Raw genomic sequence first — 14,356 nt, 5'->3', positions numbered from 1 at the left:
CATGGCATACCGATGGCTTTATTAAAATATCAACTCTTTAGTAGCAATGATCAAGCGTTGTGGTTTTTTTTTTTTTTCTTTTATAAAGTTAAGTGTACAGAAACAAAAATTGGGGAGCTTCTAAGGTACCATTTTTCCGAACTTGCTCTGTGACTGGATCAGCATTCTCTCTCACACACACACAGGAGTAATAATCGCAGATATGAAATGTTCTTTCGAAGTAGAGAACTTTAGGTTTTACAGAGTTAACGTATTACTAAAATGTTAGTTTTGGAACATACATCAAGTAAAATCTGTAAGTGCCTTTACCTGGCTGTCCCCTTTTTCTCTCATTTCCCTCACCCCACTTCTTTCACTTACCAAGCTGCTTTGCTAGACGCAGATGTTGGAGCACAGTGCTCCTTGGCAGCTAGCCGCTGCCTCAAGCAGTGGGCTGCCGGCCTCATCCGTGAGGTTCTGATTGTCCGTCTAGCACCTCACATGCGTGTGTATGGTTCATCAGTCTAACTGCCACGACTCAGAAATGAGTGTTCCTGGTACTCCCAACAACTGCGGCATGTTCCCCATGATTTCACTGATATTAAGTCAAAAAGTCTATGTTTTGCTCTTCAGTGGGACATTAAAACTTTTGTAAAGAGATGTTTAGAACAAATGCATATGACTAGTAAACAAAATGTAATATATGTTCAGATCTATGGAAGAATATATCTGCATGTGAGATCCTGTTTCAGGGCTATTCTCCTTGCTGAAAGGTATTTCAGGACTAGTAGTCTCCTCTCAAGGAGCCCAGAACGCTTCTGGTCTTCTCTTCTAGCCTTTTGGTCTCCTTATTGGCCCGAGTTTCCTTAAAAACAGGCTTATGCCCTGACTATCTCTCTCAGCACTGGGTTTTCCCTATTCTTTGTTGCAGTGCACCAAGGCCATTAGAAAGTTGGTAAAGCTTGACTTGTCTGTGCACCTTCCAGCTTGAAGGTTCTTAGCACGTGAATCGTATCATTAAGAACGGTCTGGCAAGCTATTAAATCCATTGTCTGTCCTTATGTGGAAATACAGATCTTTAGAGATTTCCTTGTCCTATACTACATTGGCATGGAGAGTTATCATGACTGTAAATCTAATATGAAGATCATTATTACCATAAAAATGCTACTTTTTGTACCATCTCCAATATATTAATTGCTTGAATATGGGATCTCGTTCAGTGCCTGAGTGGTAAGATGCCTTTTTCCTGTGCAGAGGGTGTTGTTTGAAATCAAAGTTTAATTGGAGTCTTGTTTATTTTATGAAGATATTTCTTTGGGTATTACCTCTAGTTCTGTATATTTATATCTACTCTGACCTGTTATTACTTCTGGGGCAGCCATGTGAACATGAATTTCTTTTCTGGGAGCTGTCAGATTGAGTCAGTGACCCTACTGCTGTGCCTAGGACAGACATTAGGATTCAAGGAGGATGTAGCAAGACTGGGGTGATCTATATTTAACTTGTGTGTATGTAAATGCTTGCTCGCTTTTAGAAAAAAGGAGACTGTAAAATCTCTTTAAGCTGTTACTTTTTTACCCTGATGCTTATGTTGGGTGTCAGCTGCTAACTCGTTTCTCAGAGTGATTTAAAAGACAAATTTATCAAGATAGTCTCCCAGTTAGCCAGGCCACTGGCTGCTGTCAGAACTCTGTGTGTGTTGGTTTTTCATAGATTAGAAATAATCAGCAGGTCATTTAGTCTGACTACGGTACAACATCAGTCATATAATTTTAACCACTTATTCCTTTACTGAACCTCATAATTTTTTTTTAAATTTTTTCCTAAAAGCCTCTACTTCTTATTTGAAGACCTTAAGTATAAAAAGATACAATGTTTCTATAGACGTTCTGTCCCAGTTGTCAGTTGTCTTGAGGTTCTCCATTTGCCTAGTGTCTGACTGCTGCAGTGTGTGCCTGTCTGTCTTGTGCAAAATATGACATTTGGCTTTTTTGTCCTACTGATAGTTTTTCCACATGTTGACACCTCCAGACAATCTCATTCACCAAAACAAATAATTAAAAAGGGCAAGGAATTTCTCTCTTAGAACAGCAGAATAATGTTTGTATATAATCAAAAATTCACTTCAGCTTGTTTTCTTATCCTCCCTAATTTTCTTTAATCTCTATTCTGTTTTTCTTTCTCTTTATTTTTTTTTTAGAAACTCTCTCATGATTCTTCCTTCGATTACCATATTTTCCTGAAAGGCTGCAACCTTCTCTTTTCATCTAATACTTCTCCTTTTGTATCAGTCTTTTTGATCTCCCTGTACTATCTCTTTCTCTTGACTGTTCTTTCCTCTTCTGGAATTGTTGTCTCTTTTTTTCCTAGTTTTATCTCTGCAGTTTGTTAAAGTATAACCATTGCTGTTGCTCAGAAATGAACTAATTACCATATGATGCCACTTATGTACTTAAAATACATGATACCTAGTTGTTGCTGTTTCATAAGTTAAAAGATGTCATATTTTCATGGATGGAATGTGAATTTCTTTTCAGTACGTTCCTTGAAAATAAGTTCTTGGATAACTTGCACAAAATCAGAGGCAGGGAGGCTGTAGAAGGGGGTGCAATTTGGGGTGATAATGTACACATTTTATTCTTTACTATTCTGCTACAGTAAGCTTGTATCTTTGGATATGTATTTTGTGGGGGAAAGGAGCACAATAAAAGATTTCTATTATTATCAAGGAACTCAGTAAATTAGTATGTTAACATATTGCTAAAACATAGGAGAAAGATGATGTAGCAGCATGAACAAGGAAGATTTCTAAATTTAAAATGGAAACCTGACCCACTTTATGGGTGAAACATTTAATCTGTTTGTATAATCTTCAATATTCCAGTGAGATTCTTCTTAATAAAGAAAAAGCAAATAGCCTGTGTATTTATGTCTCAGAATACAAACTTTAAAATACTTGCTTTTCTGATGTGTTATAAATTTTAGTCTTTGAAAGATGTGTTCTTACTCTGTTGAAATCTGAGGTATTGATACTGCAATTCATACTACAGAATTACTGCAGAATTCAGTGGTCTAAAGAGGGAGAGGAAAAAACACCAAACCCAAAGTAAATCTGTTTTATTACAGGATCTACAAGATGAAGTGAAACGGGAGAGCAGTAATCTGCAAAAGCTGCAAACTCAGAAACAGGAAGCGCAGGAAATCCTTAATGATCTTGATGAGCAGAAGGCTAAGCTGGAAGAGCAACTTAATGATATCAGGCAGAAGTGTGCAGAGGAGGCCCATTTGGTAAGACCTAGTGGCTCAGACCCATGGCAAAATAAATGCCATGGTTTGAAGAAGGTAATCTTGCAGTGTCTTACAGCTGCGGAAAGAGAAAAAACTTTAAAGAATATATCATGAATTTCTGAATTTTGTGACCAGCAGAGATTAAGTCACTCACTTCAGTGACTTCCTAATTTAGTACTGGTGTGCCAATAATATAGTGAGAACCATAAGGTTGTGTGCAAGCTATAGATGTAATTAGAAGCACTTGTGAGACTGATTTTTTTTTTTTTTTTTCTGCCAGTTTTCCCCCCAAAAAATCATCTTAGGGTCATACAGATTTCTTTTTTTTTTGTTTCCCCAAAATATAAATTACAATGTTTCTTTGTGGTATAAAATGACACTTCCAATATTAGAAATATCCATGTTGGTTAGGAAAAAAAAATTGGAATACCATGATCTCGTTGATGCCAATAGGGAGTTAACCTTTTGTTCAGGTATGGTCTATAATGTCCATGTTAGCTGTGAGGTTTTTGTTTTCTTTAGCTATTTTTCGTTGCCTTTTATGGTCATAAATAATAGTTTTTGCTGAATGTGTTGTGTGTTTTCTGAGATTTGGCTTTGAAATACTTGCTCGTGCTTCAGATTGCCGTGCTGAAGGGTGAAATAACAAGCCAGGAATCAAAGATTTCAGCATACGAAGATGAACTAACCAAAGCTCAAGAGGAGCTGAGTCGCCTGCAGCAAGAAACTGCAGAGCTTGAGCATTGCATAGAGTCTGGGAAAGCACAGCTGGGACCTCTTCAGCAACATCTGCAGGATTCACAACAGGAAATCAATTCAGTAAGGCAATCTGAAAAACAAACATTTTAGTTGACAACTTTTCGTGTGGGGGGGGGGGTGGGTTGATCGTTTTTAAGGGGAAGCGTTACCTTTACTGTTGTTTGCTCATGTCTTTCAGTTGCTTTCACAAATGTATCTTGTGCTAATGGTTGTTAAGATTTTTAGAGGCTGACTCAAGTCACAAGATGATACTTCGTTATATTTCTCCAAGTTCTGATAATAAAAATGGATTAATTAGCTCCTATATGCAATAAGTGATGCATTAACTTGCACAGCCTTTCCTCACCACTTTTTCTTACTCTGGCTTGCCAGCTGTCTTCTAATATATTAGCCAGAGTCTTTATTTTCATTATCAACTTTTTTTCCTTTAATGCCGTTCTATTAATTTTGAACCCTAGAAATGGTTGATTTTTTTGGGGTCGGTCATTTCATAAACTTCATGTCTGTAATTTGCTAACAAAGTTTTTCCTTAAAACTTCTACTGTTCATGAGAGAACACTGTTTTTTCCTGTTGAAAAGATTTATAACATAGTCATAATTTTAAAATTTGACTCTGTATGAGATGTAGAGACTGAGAAACAAATGGATTTTCCATTTTGTCATCAGAGGTAGAAAAAATTGTGCTGTTTCAATATTTCTGCATATTAGCAAGAGGTGCTTGAGATGAACAGATTTGAGGCAGGTATTATAAGTGATTGGTTATACTTGGCTGTACCAAAAACCTTTTTTAGCTCTTTGGAAGAGTTTTATATTGTTACTCTTGATTTTATTGCTCTTGGCTCACGAATACGCTCAACAATAGGTACTTAGGTGCTTTAGGTGGGATTATCTAATGGCTGATCTGAGGTCAGTACATTTGAAAGATACCAGGTGTTTTCTTTGCTGCTACCTGATTTCTGTATGATATGGGCAAAGCAGTGAAAGCCCCTTTTATTTAGTTTCAAGGGGATTTGGGTTCTCAACCTCTAGGTGACTAACTTAGAAATCAGTGAGATTTAGACACCTAAATATCTTCATCTGAACCATGTCGCCTCTTCTGCATAATCTGCTAAATCCAATAGTTCCTTCATAACTCGCTGCATGGTTGTAAATGTAAATGTTTGCTGCAAGGCCCTGTTTAGGCGCGTTGGTGAAGTAAGAACGTGGGGATGTAGCTGTCCGCTTAGGAAGATACGCTGTGGATTTTGTAGAAAAATCATGTGGGAGAAGATAATGAACTTGTAATTTTCCTTCTTGGAAGATGAGAATTCTGATAAAACAGCCTTTTTAATTTTCAGAGTTTAAAGCAATTGTAATCCCATAATTGCAAAAATCTAGGAAAAAAAGCTTTGCAACTCTCCTTATGATTTTGAGTGGAAACAAAGCAACAGGTTTTGATGTCACTGATGATGGTCCGTTTCCTTGGCACTAAGAAAGTTCTCAGAGCTCTCCTTCAACCACATTAAATCTCTCCTAAGTCAGATTTGTGCTCATCTCTCAAATTTATCCTTTGATTTGAAAGAACACAGTTTTGTTGTTATTTTGTTTTGGAAAATAACTACTTCATATTTTTACCTTTCTCTTTACATTTGAGAGGAGGTGGTCATATATTAGCTACTGTGCGCTGCCATACTAATAGGTATACATTTATTTCTGTTTACAGGTGCAAACAAAACTTCTTGAGCTGAAAGAGTTGGAAAATAACCAATTTAGTTGGCACTGCCAGCCACATAATATACTCGTTAATGGAACTGCAGATCATTCTAGTCTTAGCAACAGCAGCAGTGAAACTGCTAACCTTAATGAGAATGCTGAAAGGGAAAGTTTAGCAGAAGATGAACAAATAAACAATACGTCTCCAGTGAGTAAAGTGTTTTGCCTGCTTGATCATGATGTAATGCAGCTGTGAAGTTGGAATATGTTAAAAGTGGATCAAGACTGATTGTTTTGTTTTTAAACACTTGCACAAGTGGTGTTACTCTGAGGAACTATGTTGCATTGATCTGAAAGTTGATGATCTGGAGAAGAGGCAAATTTCATTTGGATGGAAAGTGGTAACAGGGCCTTTTGCTTTGGAAACAAATGCATAAATTTTTTTTTGAGTTTAATAGTGGAACTGATGTTAAGGAGAGCAGCTGTCTCCAGTCAATGCAAGAAGAACAGAATGCGGAATAATATGGAAAATCTGTCCTGCTTAATGAATGTCCTTCCTTATGGCCAAGTAGATTCTTGATTTTTTTTTTTTTTTTCCTATTTTTTTTCCCCCCTTAATAGTTTCATGGGATTCATGGAATATTTCAGTATGTTCTATAATAATTATGAATCTCTTGAGGTAGAATATCCTTTAGTATTATTTTTAACTCTTTGATATGAAGAATGGCATACATAGCAGATAGTGGGTTTTTTTGTTTGTTAATATATGCAGAATTGCTTTTATCCTTATGTAGATAAGAAATAGCCCTGAAACAATAGAAGCTGTTGTGGAAGAAGAGAAAGAGACCCCAGCTGCAGCTGTTACAAAAAAAGTGAGTTTGTTCAGATTTGATGGAGGGAAAACTTAAACTAAAATCATTGTTAAATTGTTTCAGGTTTACATCTTGTCAGTTACTTACATGATAGTCATAGACTAGCATAGAAATCAAATTATCATTTTCTTACTGTTCTTAATTGGAGTATGATGTCATGAAAACACTTTGTCTCATATAGCAGATTGCTGTTGAGAAATATTTTGGATGCTCATTGCTGAATTATATAGAATTCCAGTTGTTTGTCTGTTAACAGTTAATAGTTTCTCAGAGCTAAAAAGAAAGACATTAGATACATGTTTTCCCTCCTCTGCGTCTTAAAAATTTCATACTTCTCTGTTGCTACTTTCACATTACCCAGGAAGATCCATTCGATGCTGAATCTCATCCGTTACCTGATCTAGTTTCTGAAGCCAGCTTAGACTTCTTCCAATCTGACCCTTTTGTTGGCAGTAAGTAAATTTTTCCAAGTATGGATTTGCAGAAAGATGTTTTGTCTGAACATATATATGTCAGACTAATCTACACCTTGGAACTGGTCTTTTCAGAGTAAATGTGAAGGTGTTTGAGTGACAGGAGTGTGGAGCCAATAGCCTCACAAAACCAGAAATGAGGGTCCCAGGGTGTTTTCTCCTTCCTTCATCTGCACTTCCGTATTAGCTGTGAGCTCCGCACTTTCCCCGCACTGCACTTCCTGAGTATTCCCCCACCCCACCCCGCAGTTGCATTTGCTATCCAAGGTGCAGGCATACTTGTGATGCATTTCATGGCACTCATCTAACTTACAGCGCAGATTGCAAACAGCTCAACTGAGGGTTCAGTGAGCTGTGATGTGGGGAGGGTGTGGGTGGTTGAGAATGAATGGCTGTGGCCTATTTACGGTGACTTTGGCACTCAGAAAAAGGTATGTGGAACTGCACCATCTGTTCATCTTGTGCAAGCGCTGTGCTTTATTTTAAGAACTCAGCACTTACGAATGCTGTTGCTCTGACTTTGTCGGAAGGAGTGGTCTGCATGGAGACAGTTGGAGTGTGGGAGAAGAGGAGTTAATTTGGATTAACTGCTAGAGCAGATGTTTTAAGCCACATTAATATGCCTTGACATACTTTCAGAATCAAGATGGTCTAATTAGTTTAGCTCAGATTGCTTCAGAAGGAAAATAAACTAAATTTACTTAGGATGACTTGGCTTCTGAATGTGTGTCAGTGTGCAGGTTTAATACTTATAAATAAATTAAACTGTAATTTAAAACACTTTTAGCTTGAATGCCTCCTTGCAGATTTTGTTTGATTATGGGTTTATATTGATGTGGTCCTACTTAGAGCCAATGACACAGCCTTTCAGAGGAGAAAGGTATGTCTGTTAGTAGTCAGTCTTTGGGCTTTGTGTCCTGTATGTTCAGGGGTAGGTGCTTATAGCTAAGAGATAACATGTCCATGTGGCATTAGGGAGTATGGCTGATGCAACTGGGATAATGTTGCCAGTACAGAAATGAACACTTAAAATTAGGAGCTACCATCCATGGTGCCTGTGAGAATTATCAGATCTGGGACTAAGCTTCAGTCGGTGGTTAGCCTGGGTTACTGTGGTGGTAAATACTGCACAACGTGGGTGTTCACTTGCGATAGCTACACAGATGCATCTTTGAAATGGCTGCTTTAGTGTGTACTTTTTCGTGGTAATAAGCTACTTGATGAATATTTGTTTTGTCTAACACCAGGTCTTGTAGTTCTGCTGAAATTAGTGAAGCTACTCCTCTGAGTGAGAGTTGCTAAATTCTAGTTGTAGAAATGAGTTTATCTTAAGATACTTCACCTTAATATATGTTTTATGGTTTAAAAAAAAAAACTACAGGTTGTTTTTTTCTTTTTCTTTTTTTCTTTTCAACAGGTGATCCCTTCAAAGACGACCCTTTTGGGAAAATTGGTAAGTAACTATTTAACTTTTAATATGTCTGTTTTTGTAGAGGATTTGTAGTACAGTATATGGGAAAAGCGTGTCACCACTTTCAGTGTGAAAAAGATGGAAATAACCTGAAAATTGCCTTAGGATGGAAAAACAGTAGTGGCAGTTGGCTACTTGTATTAAACCTCTCCAGAGAAGCACATTCTCTGTGGACTTCTATTTTGCTGTTGGAAGTATCCTGAGTTGCAATTTAAGTATGTCTGAGGGTGGTGAACAGGAGACCCTAGTCTCTTGCTGCCTATTTTGTATGCAAATAAGTAGGGCTGTACTCTTAAAGGCTCTCAATTTAGCAACTTTCTCTAGCATTAGATATTTTAAAAGGTGGAAAGCCTCAATTTAGTCTGGCTATGTGGGCAATATCACTGTATTATTTCCTTGGTCCTGGATGACCTTACAGCTGGCAAAAGCAAAATGGACTGTAAGAAAGCTGTAGCAAAATAACATTGTGTACCAAGTGCCAAATAAGAAAACACCAGCTGTGTTTGGGGAATTAAGGAGAGGAGGGCAGGAGAGTTTCGAAAAACATTAGCTTTTGTAAAATGGTGCATTTTTAAGGGGGATGTATAAAGAACCTGTGTGTTCAAATGGTTCCAGAACTGAACCACTGTCGCTATCCAGAATTTCCATGCTGTGCAGAAAATGTTGGCTTGTCCAGTGTTTTGAATCATGGAATAAAAGTTATTTGTAGGTGATCCTCATACTTCTAAGATGCTTGGTCCTAACTGTCACCTTTCTGCAGTATGAAATAAGCAATATAAAATGTTTTATTTTTAAGATACTAAGCTAAATAAAGCTAGCAGAAATATTAATGAGATGTTTACTTCTTTAGATCCTTTTGGTGGTGATCCTTTCAAAGGCTCAGATCCTTTTGCAGCTGACTCTTTTTTCAAACAATCCTCCACTGATCCTTTTGTGACTGCAGGCACTGATCCATTTAGCACTGCAGGCAACAGCAGTAGTCTCACAGTAAGTTTGATAGCACACTTCTTAATTGCTTATTTTGTCTCAATTATATAGAAGGAATGTTGTGGATTTGGTCATGCTTTGAAATGCTGATCTCAGAAATCATACAGATAACAGGTACCTCTAACTCCCTGTCCCTGTCTTGTTTATTTTTCTGTCCTACTTTCTAGAAATAGTCACAAATGAAATCAAAATAAAAACACTTTTAAATGCTTCAGTGTGGAGCTTCACTGCGCTTCAAATTAGAATGTTTGAATATAGTAAACAACCCTACTGGTAGCTCGTGGAACTTACTAACCACTGAACGAAACCCAAGATTAATCTCACCAGGTTATGTTGAGATACTTGATTTGGCCTCTAAAACTTGTAGAATCAATAAGTATGTTATGTATTTTATTTGAAATCTGATGTGGGGGAGGGTTTTTTCCATGTCTGAAAAGTCAGATTATCCTAGATATATATGTTGTTTGGGATTTATTATCTTCTTTAAGAGTCACTGAAGCCTAATCATAATTTGTAGATGCTTACTGAGTAGATGTACAGTGAATACCTCTTCCAAGTGTACTTAGGTGCAACTTTTAGCTGCTCATGCTATAACCAAGCAATTATTGATCAGTCTTCAGTGTATAATAAGATAGAGCTGGACATGAAACCTTCTTAGAACTAGGGTTGAATCTGATGAAGACAAGATAATGTTCAGGGCTGATAGATAAACACCTATAATAAGCTTAAATTCTTCATCTTAGAGGTTTGTTTCCATCCTTTTGCCATTTCCTTTCCTCCTAAGTGCTTCTTCTATTCATGTCTCACTTCCAATTATATATTTTTTTATATATGTATGTATGTATATATATGTATGTATGTTTAAAAATGCACATGGATAATTAGGCAAGTTAGGTGGCTGTAGAGAGTGTGCCTGACCAAACCCACAAAAGCTCATTTCACCTAATGTGCTCTCTAGTGTTGTCTTGTCCTTCTGTGATGTCCACATTACGCAAATCTCTAGGTCGTACTCCACACCGCAGCCTACACCTGCCGCCTTAAAAAGGAGTTTTCTACAATCTTCAGTATTTATTCAGCAGACTATCCCTTTCCAAATTACCATTTTCTAATACAGCCGATTCTTGGTAATATTATGGTCTGGTAAGGGAAGTACAGAAGAGTAAACAAATGGGCTGGAGCTGTGGTGTGGGTTATGTGGTCTGCAGCAGTTGTGGTTCTTGAGGTCTGCATTCTGGACTGGAGTTGTGTTATGCATTCATCCTGAATGCTTTACTATATCTTTGTGTGCTGATAGCTTTTTTTTTATGAAGATGGCTCTGATTGTAGAAATCTGAGCCCAGAATGGGTATTAGATATTCTTACACCTTGGATTAGCAGTTACCTCTTTTCCATTCTTTGAAATCATAATTCTGAGGAGGAGTTTCTGTTAGCAGACTCATTAACACTGATAATAGCTACTTCCAAAACTGAAATTTTAGTAAAAAGTGGCAGGTCTCCCTGAACTTGTATTAATTTTTAAAGTAGAAGAAGTTGGAAGATACTCGAAATGATCATGAGAGGATTAAGCTTGCTCAGAGGTGTGAGTGTAATTCATACATCTTAATAATAATAATAATAATAATGTGGTACGTAAGATTCTGAGCTTTGAGATTAATTTCAGTTACGTATTTTAGAAAACTACTTCCCTTTAAAACTAAGTAAGCGTGGAAAGGTATCATGTACTTGATTTATTTTGTAAACTATTTAACTGTAAGAGTAGTCTGTTCTTGAGGCCATGCAAGGAAAACTCTTTCCAGGAGTGCATAGTATTGAAATAAGCCTCCTGAACCTGGCAGGAAAATAGGGCTCTTTTCTTATAGAGCTTAGGTGGGAGATAAGTTGATGATTTTTACCATTGTAAAGTGTCATCTATCTTTGTGTAGTCATAATTTATAGCTTTATGAATTATATTCTCTAGAGTCTGGAGCAGAGGACTGCATGTCACAATTCATATTCTTTTTGAGAGGAAAACATTGCTTACCTGCTTATTGTACAGGAATATGAATCATGAATTCTTGGTTGTAGTTCCATGTTTGTTGGGGGGAGAAAAATGCGTAATCTTTTATCATAAAATCTTTGATTTTGTTCACATATACAATCAAGAACATGGCATATTTAACTTGACCTTTTTTAGCCACTTGTACTAAACATATTAGCATAAGATTAGTATTTTATTTAAAAAACTCTTATATTGAAATAAATCAGGATTGTATTCTTAGAATGAGGAATCTTTTAAGATGAAAAACAAATTTTCCTCCAAAGGAATTTTTTGTTTTAGACAGAAATACTGAAGAAAAATGACCCATTTGCTCCTGGTGGAACCACTGTTACTACATCAAACGATCTAGGTAAAGGTGGACTGTATACATCAAACGTCTTGGATTTTATTTTTATTTGCTTTTGATTATTTTTATGTTGTTAGGCTTTTGACTGTGAATTCACGGTAGGAGCATTTTAGGGATTACATTGTACTTGATAGGAAAATTCAGACAATGTAAGGGCATAAATTGGGGGGGGGGGGGGGGGCTGGTTTTACAAAACAAAACTGTATCGTTATCCCTAGCGCTTATCACTGAAGGCTGATTTTTGTAAAAATGTTCCTTGCCCTACCTGAAGCTAGTAAAATATCCTGACCTAAGAGTTTGGACAGTTTGAATGGTTCGTACTGCTTCCATTAGGGCTGGTTTTAGGGATTTTTGTGTTACTTTAAATAATATAGCAGATAGCTTTGTATTACATGAGAGGAGATCTGGGACAGATTAACTACTTGATCAGGACTTCTAAGTATTAAAACTTTTGCTGCTTTGCCCTGCTGTGATCCTCTCTCAACTGATGGTTAAAGATGTTTTGGAGAGGAATCTGAAATATTGTAGTTAATAGCTGTTGAGATGAGCACATTGTCGACTATCCTCCCAAGTTAGCCTGGCGAGTGGTAATCCAAAACATGCATCCAGGTGGGATTTCATATTGCAAGCCTGCTCAATTTAACTGCTTAAAAAAAAAAAGTTGTTTTCTAGAGACATTGAGTGAGGATGTGCAAAGACTGCACTTCTTTGCTTTGCAGTAGAATAGCAGTTTTTACACATTTTGCACATAATGAAAGGGTACTGTTGATTCAGAGATAATGATATGAAGTAAGGTATTTTATTACACATGAGTGGGCCTACAGTCAGAATAGGGCTGTTGTTCCTATGTATGTATAAAATGGTGTGTGTGTATACATATGTGTGCGTGTGTGTACATAAAATATATAAATATATATTTACACATATATGTGTATATATTTATATACAGACATATATGCGCACATATATGGGCAAAACATACAGAAATCCAGTTATTGGATGTGTTGTTTTTTTGGTTTTTTTTTTAACGTAGGAAATGAGTATCAGTATCAGTTTGTTTAGAATTTCTCCCTGTTCAGGAGAATTATTATTCTAAATCAGTAGTTGGCATTTATAGTTTTTATAAGTAAAAGCTATTTAAGAAGGAACTTATTAAAAGTGCCCATCTTATTAAATATTTCACTTGAATTAGTCTATGTTGCAAAATGTAACACCTGTTTGTTTTTTTTGTGGTATTTTTCAGTGTATATCATTCAGTGACATTTAACTTTTTAAATCCAATTCTGTTTACTTTATTTGCTTCCATTTAGCTACAGACCCCTTTGCATCCCTGTTTGGAAATGAATCCTCCTTTGGAAGCAACTTTGCTGACTTCAGCGTGTTGTCAAAGGTAATTTGAAACTACTGTCACTTGTGGAAAATGCATAAAACTTGGCAGTGACCAGACATTAACAGTCTAGCCTGTTCTCTTTTCCAACAGTTTTACTGTTATAACTTTGCCACTTATAAAAGTTTTTATAATTGCTGAGTTTCTTGAGAAAGAGCTTCTTATAATAAAATGGCATGCGTTTCCACTTTGAATAATGCAATCTTTTTTTGTTCCTTTATAAATATTTTTTCTATATTAAAATATTATCTTGTTTTCAGAATTTGCTAAGTGCACTGGCAAAGTATCACTTTTGCTTGCGTAACTGCACTCAACTTTCACTGCTGTTCACACTAACCATTCAAGGTTTTTAAATGATTTTCGTTAATGTTCATTTTTAGTATCTACTGGAATAGGTGGAACATATGTCCCTTTTTACAAAAAAAGTGGGGGGAGGCAATGTGTTTTCTCTTTTCTTAGTCAAAACTTTTTCCTAAATAAATATTACATTATTGAAAAGAAGGGAAAGTGTTAGCAGAACCGCACTGAAAATGAATGCGCTGCTGTTTTCTTTGTTGAAGACCAACAACGAGGATCCCTTTAGCTCTTCCACATCAGGTTCGGTCAACAACGTGATCATAACTAAAAACTTATTTGAGGAATCACCAGCCAAAAATGAGGATGTCCCTCCTGCATTGCCACCTAAAACGGGAACTCCCACAAGGCCGTGTCCACCGCCACCTGGTAAGAGCTGATCCTGAGATGTCATTAAGAGTTACCTTCTCTTTAATATTGTAATTGGACAGTAATTACGAGGGAATGGTGAGATGTACTGAATTTAGAATGAATGAACAGGATGTAAAACAAGTCTGTTTTGGTACTGGTGACAGTTTCTTGGAAGCTAAATTTGGTGTGGCATTTTAGTATAGTTTGCTTTTGAAAGAGGGAAAGAATTTAGAAAATGGGAGAAGAGTCATTACAAATATCTACAAAAACATAGCACGGCTACAAACTGAAAGGTTATTAATGTGGTACATTGTAAATCTTACAGTAAATTATGCTTGAAGTGAGAATTTAGTGTG

General features: G+C 36.6%; 1 protein-coding gene across 7 annotated transcripts in view; it reads left to right on the top strand.

Annotated features, from left to right (window-relative positions):
- EPS15 (epidermal growth factor receptor pathway substrate 15) overlaps nucleotides 1-14,356 on the top strand; it is a 54,075-nt gene that overhangs the window by 32,722 nt on the left and 6,997 nt on the right. For all 7 annotated transcript variants that reach the window (XM_067301230.1, XM_067301232.1, XM_067301229.1 and 4 more), the window contains 10 exons: nucleotides 3,109-3,270; nucleotides 3,892-4,089; nucleotides 5,732-5,929; nucleotides 6,516-6,593; nucleotides 6,955-7,045; nucleotides 8,484-8,519; nucleotides 9,388-9,524; nucleotides 11,842-11,911; nucleotides 13,219-13,298; nucleotides 13,856-14,018. In XM_067301230.1, the coding sequence (XP_067157331.1) occupies nucleotides 3,109-3,270; nucleotides 3,892-4,089; nucleotides 5,732-5,929; nucleotides 6,516-6,593; nucleotides 6,955-7,045; nucleotides 8,484-8,519; nucleotides 9,388-9,524; nucleotides 11,842-11,911; nucleotides 13,219-13,298; nucleotides 13,856-14,018 (1,213 nt within the window). The remainder of the gene's footprint in view (nucleotides 1-3,108; nucleotides 3,271-3,891; nucleotides 4,090-5,731; nucleotides 5,930-6,515; nucleotides 6,594-6,954; nucleotides 7,046-8,483; nucleotides 8,520-9,387; nucleotides 9,525-11,841; nucleotides 11,912-13,218; nucleotides 13,299-13,855; nucleotides 14,019-14,356) is intronic.

This window comes from Apteryx mantelli, chromosome 8, assembly GCF_036417845.1.
Source record: "Apteryx mantelli isolate bAptMan1 chromosome 8, bAptMan1.hap1, whole genome shotgun sequence".
Classification (NCBI taxonomy): Eukaryota; Metazoa; Chordata; class Aves; order Apterygiformes; family Apterygidae; genus Apteryx; species Apteryx mantelli.
This window is presented reverse-complemented; position numbering and strand designations above follow the sequence as displayed.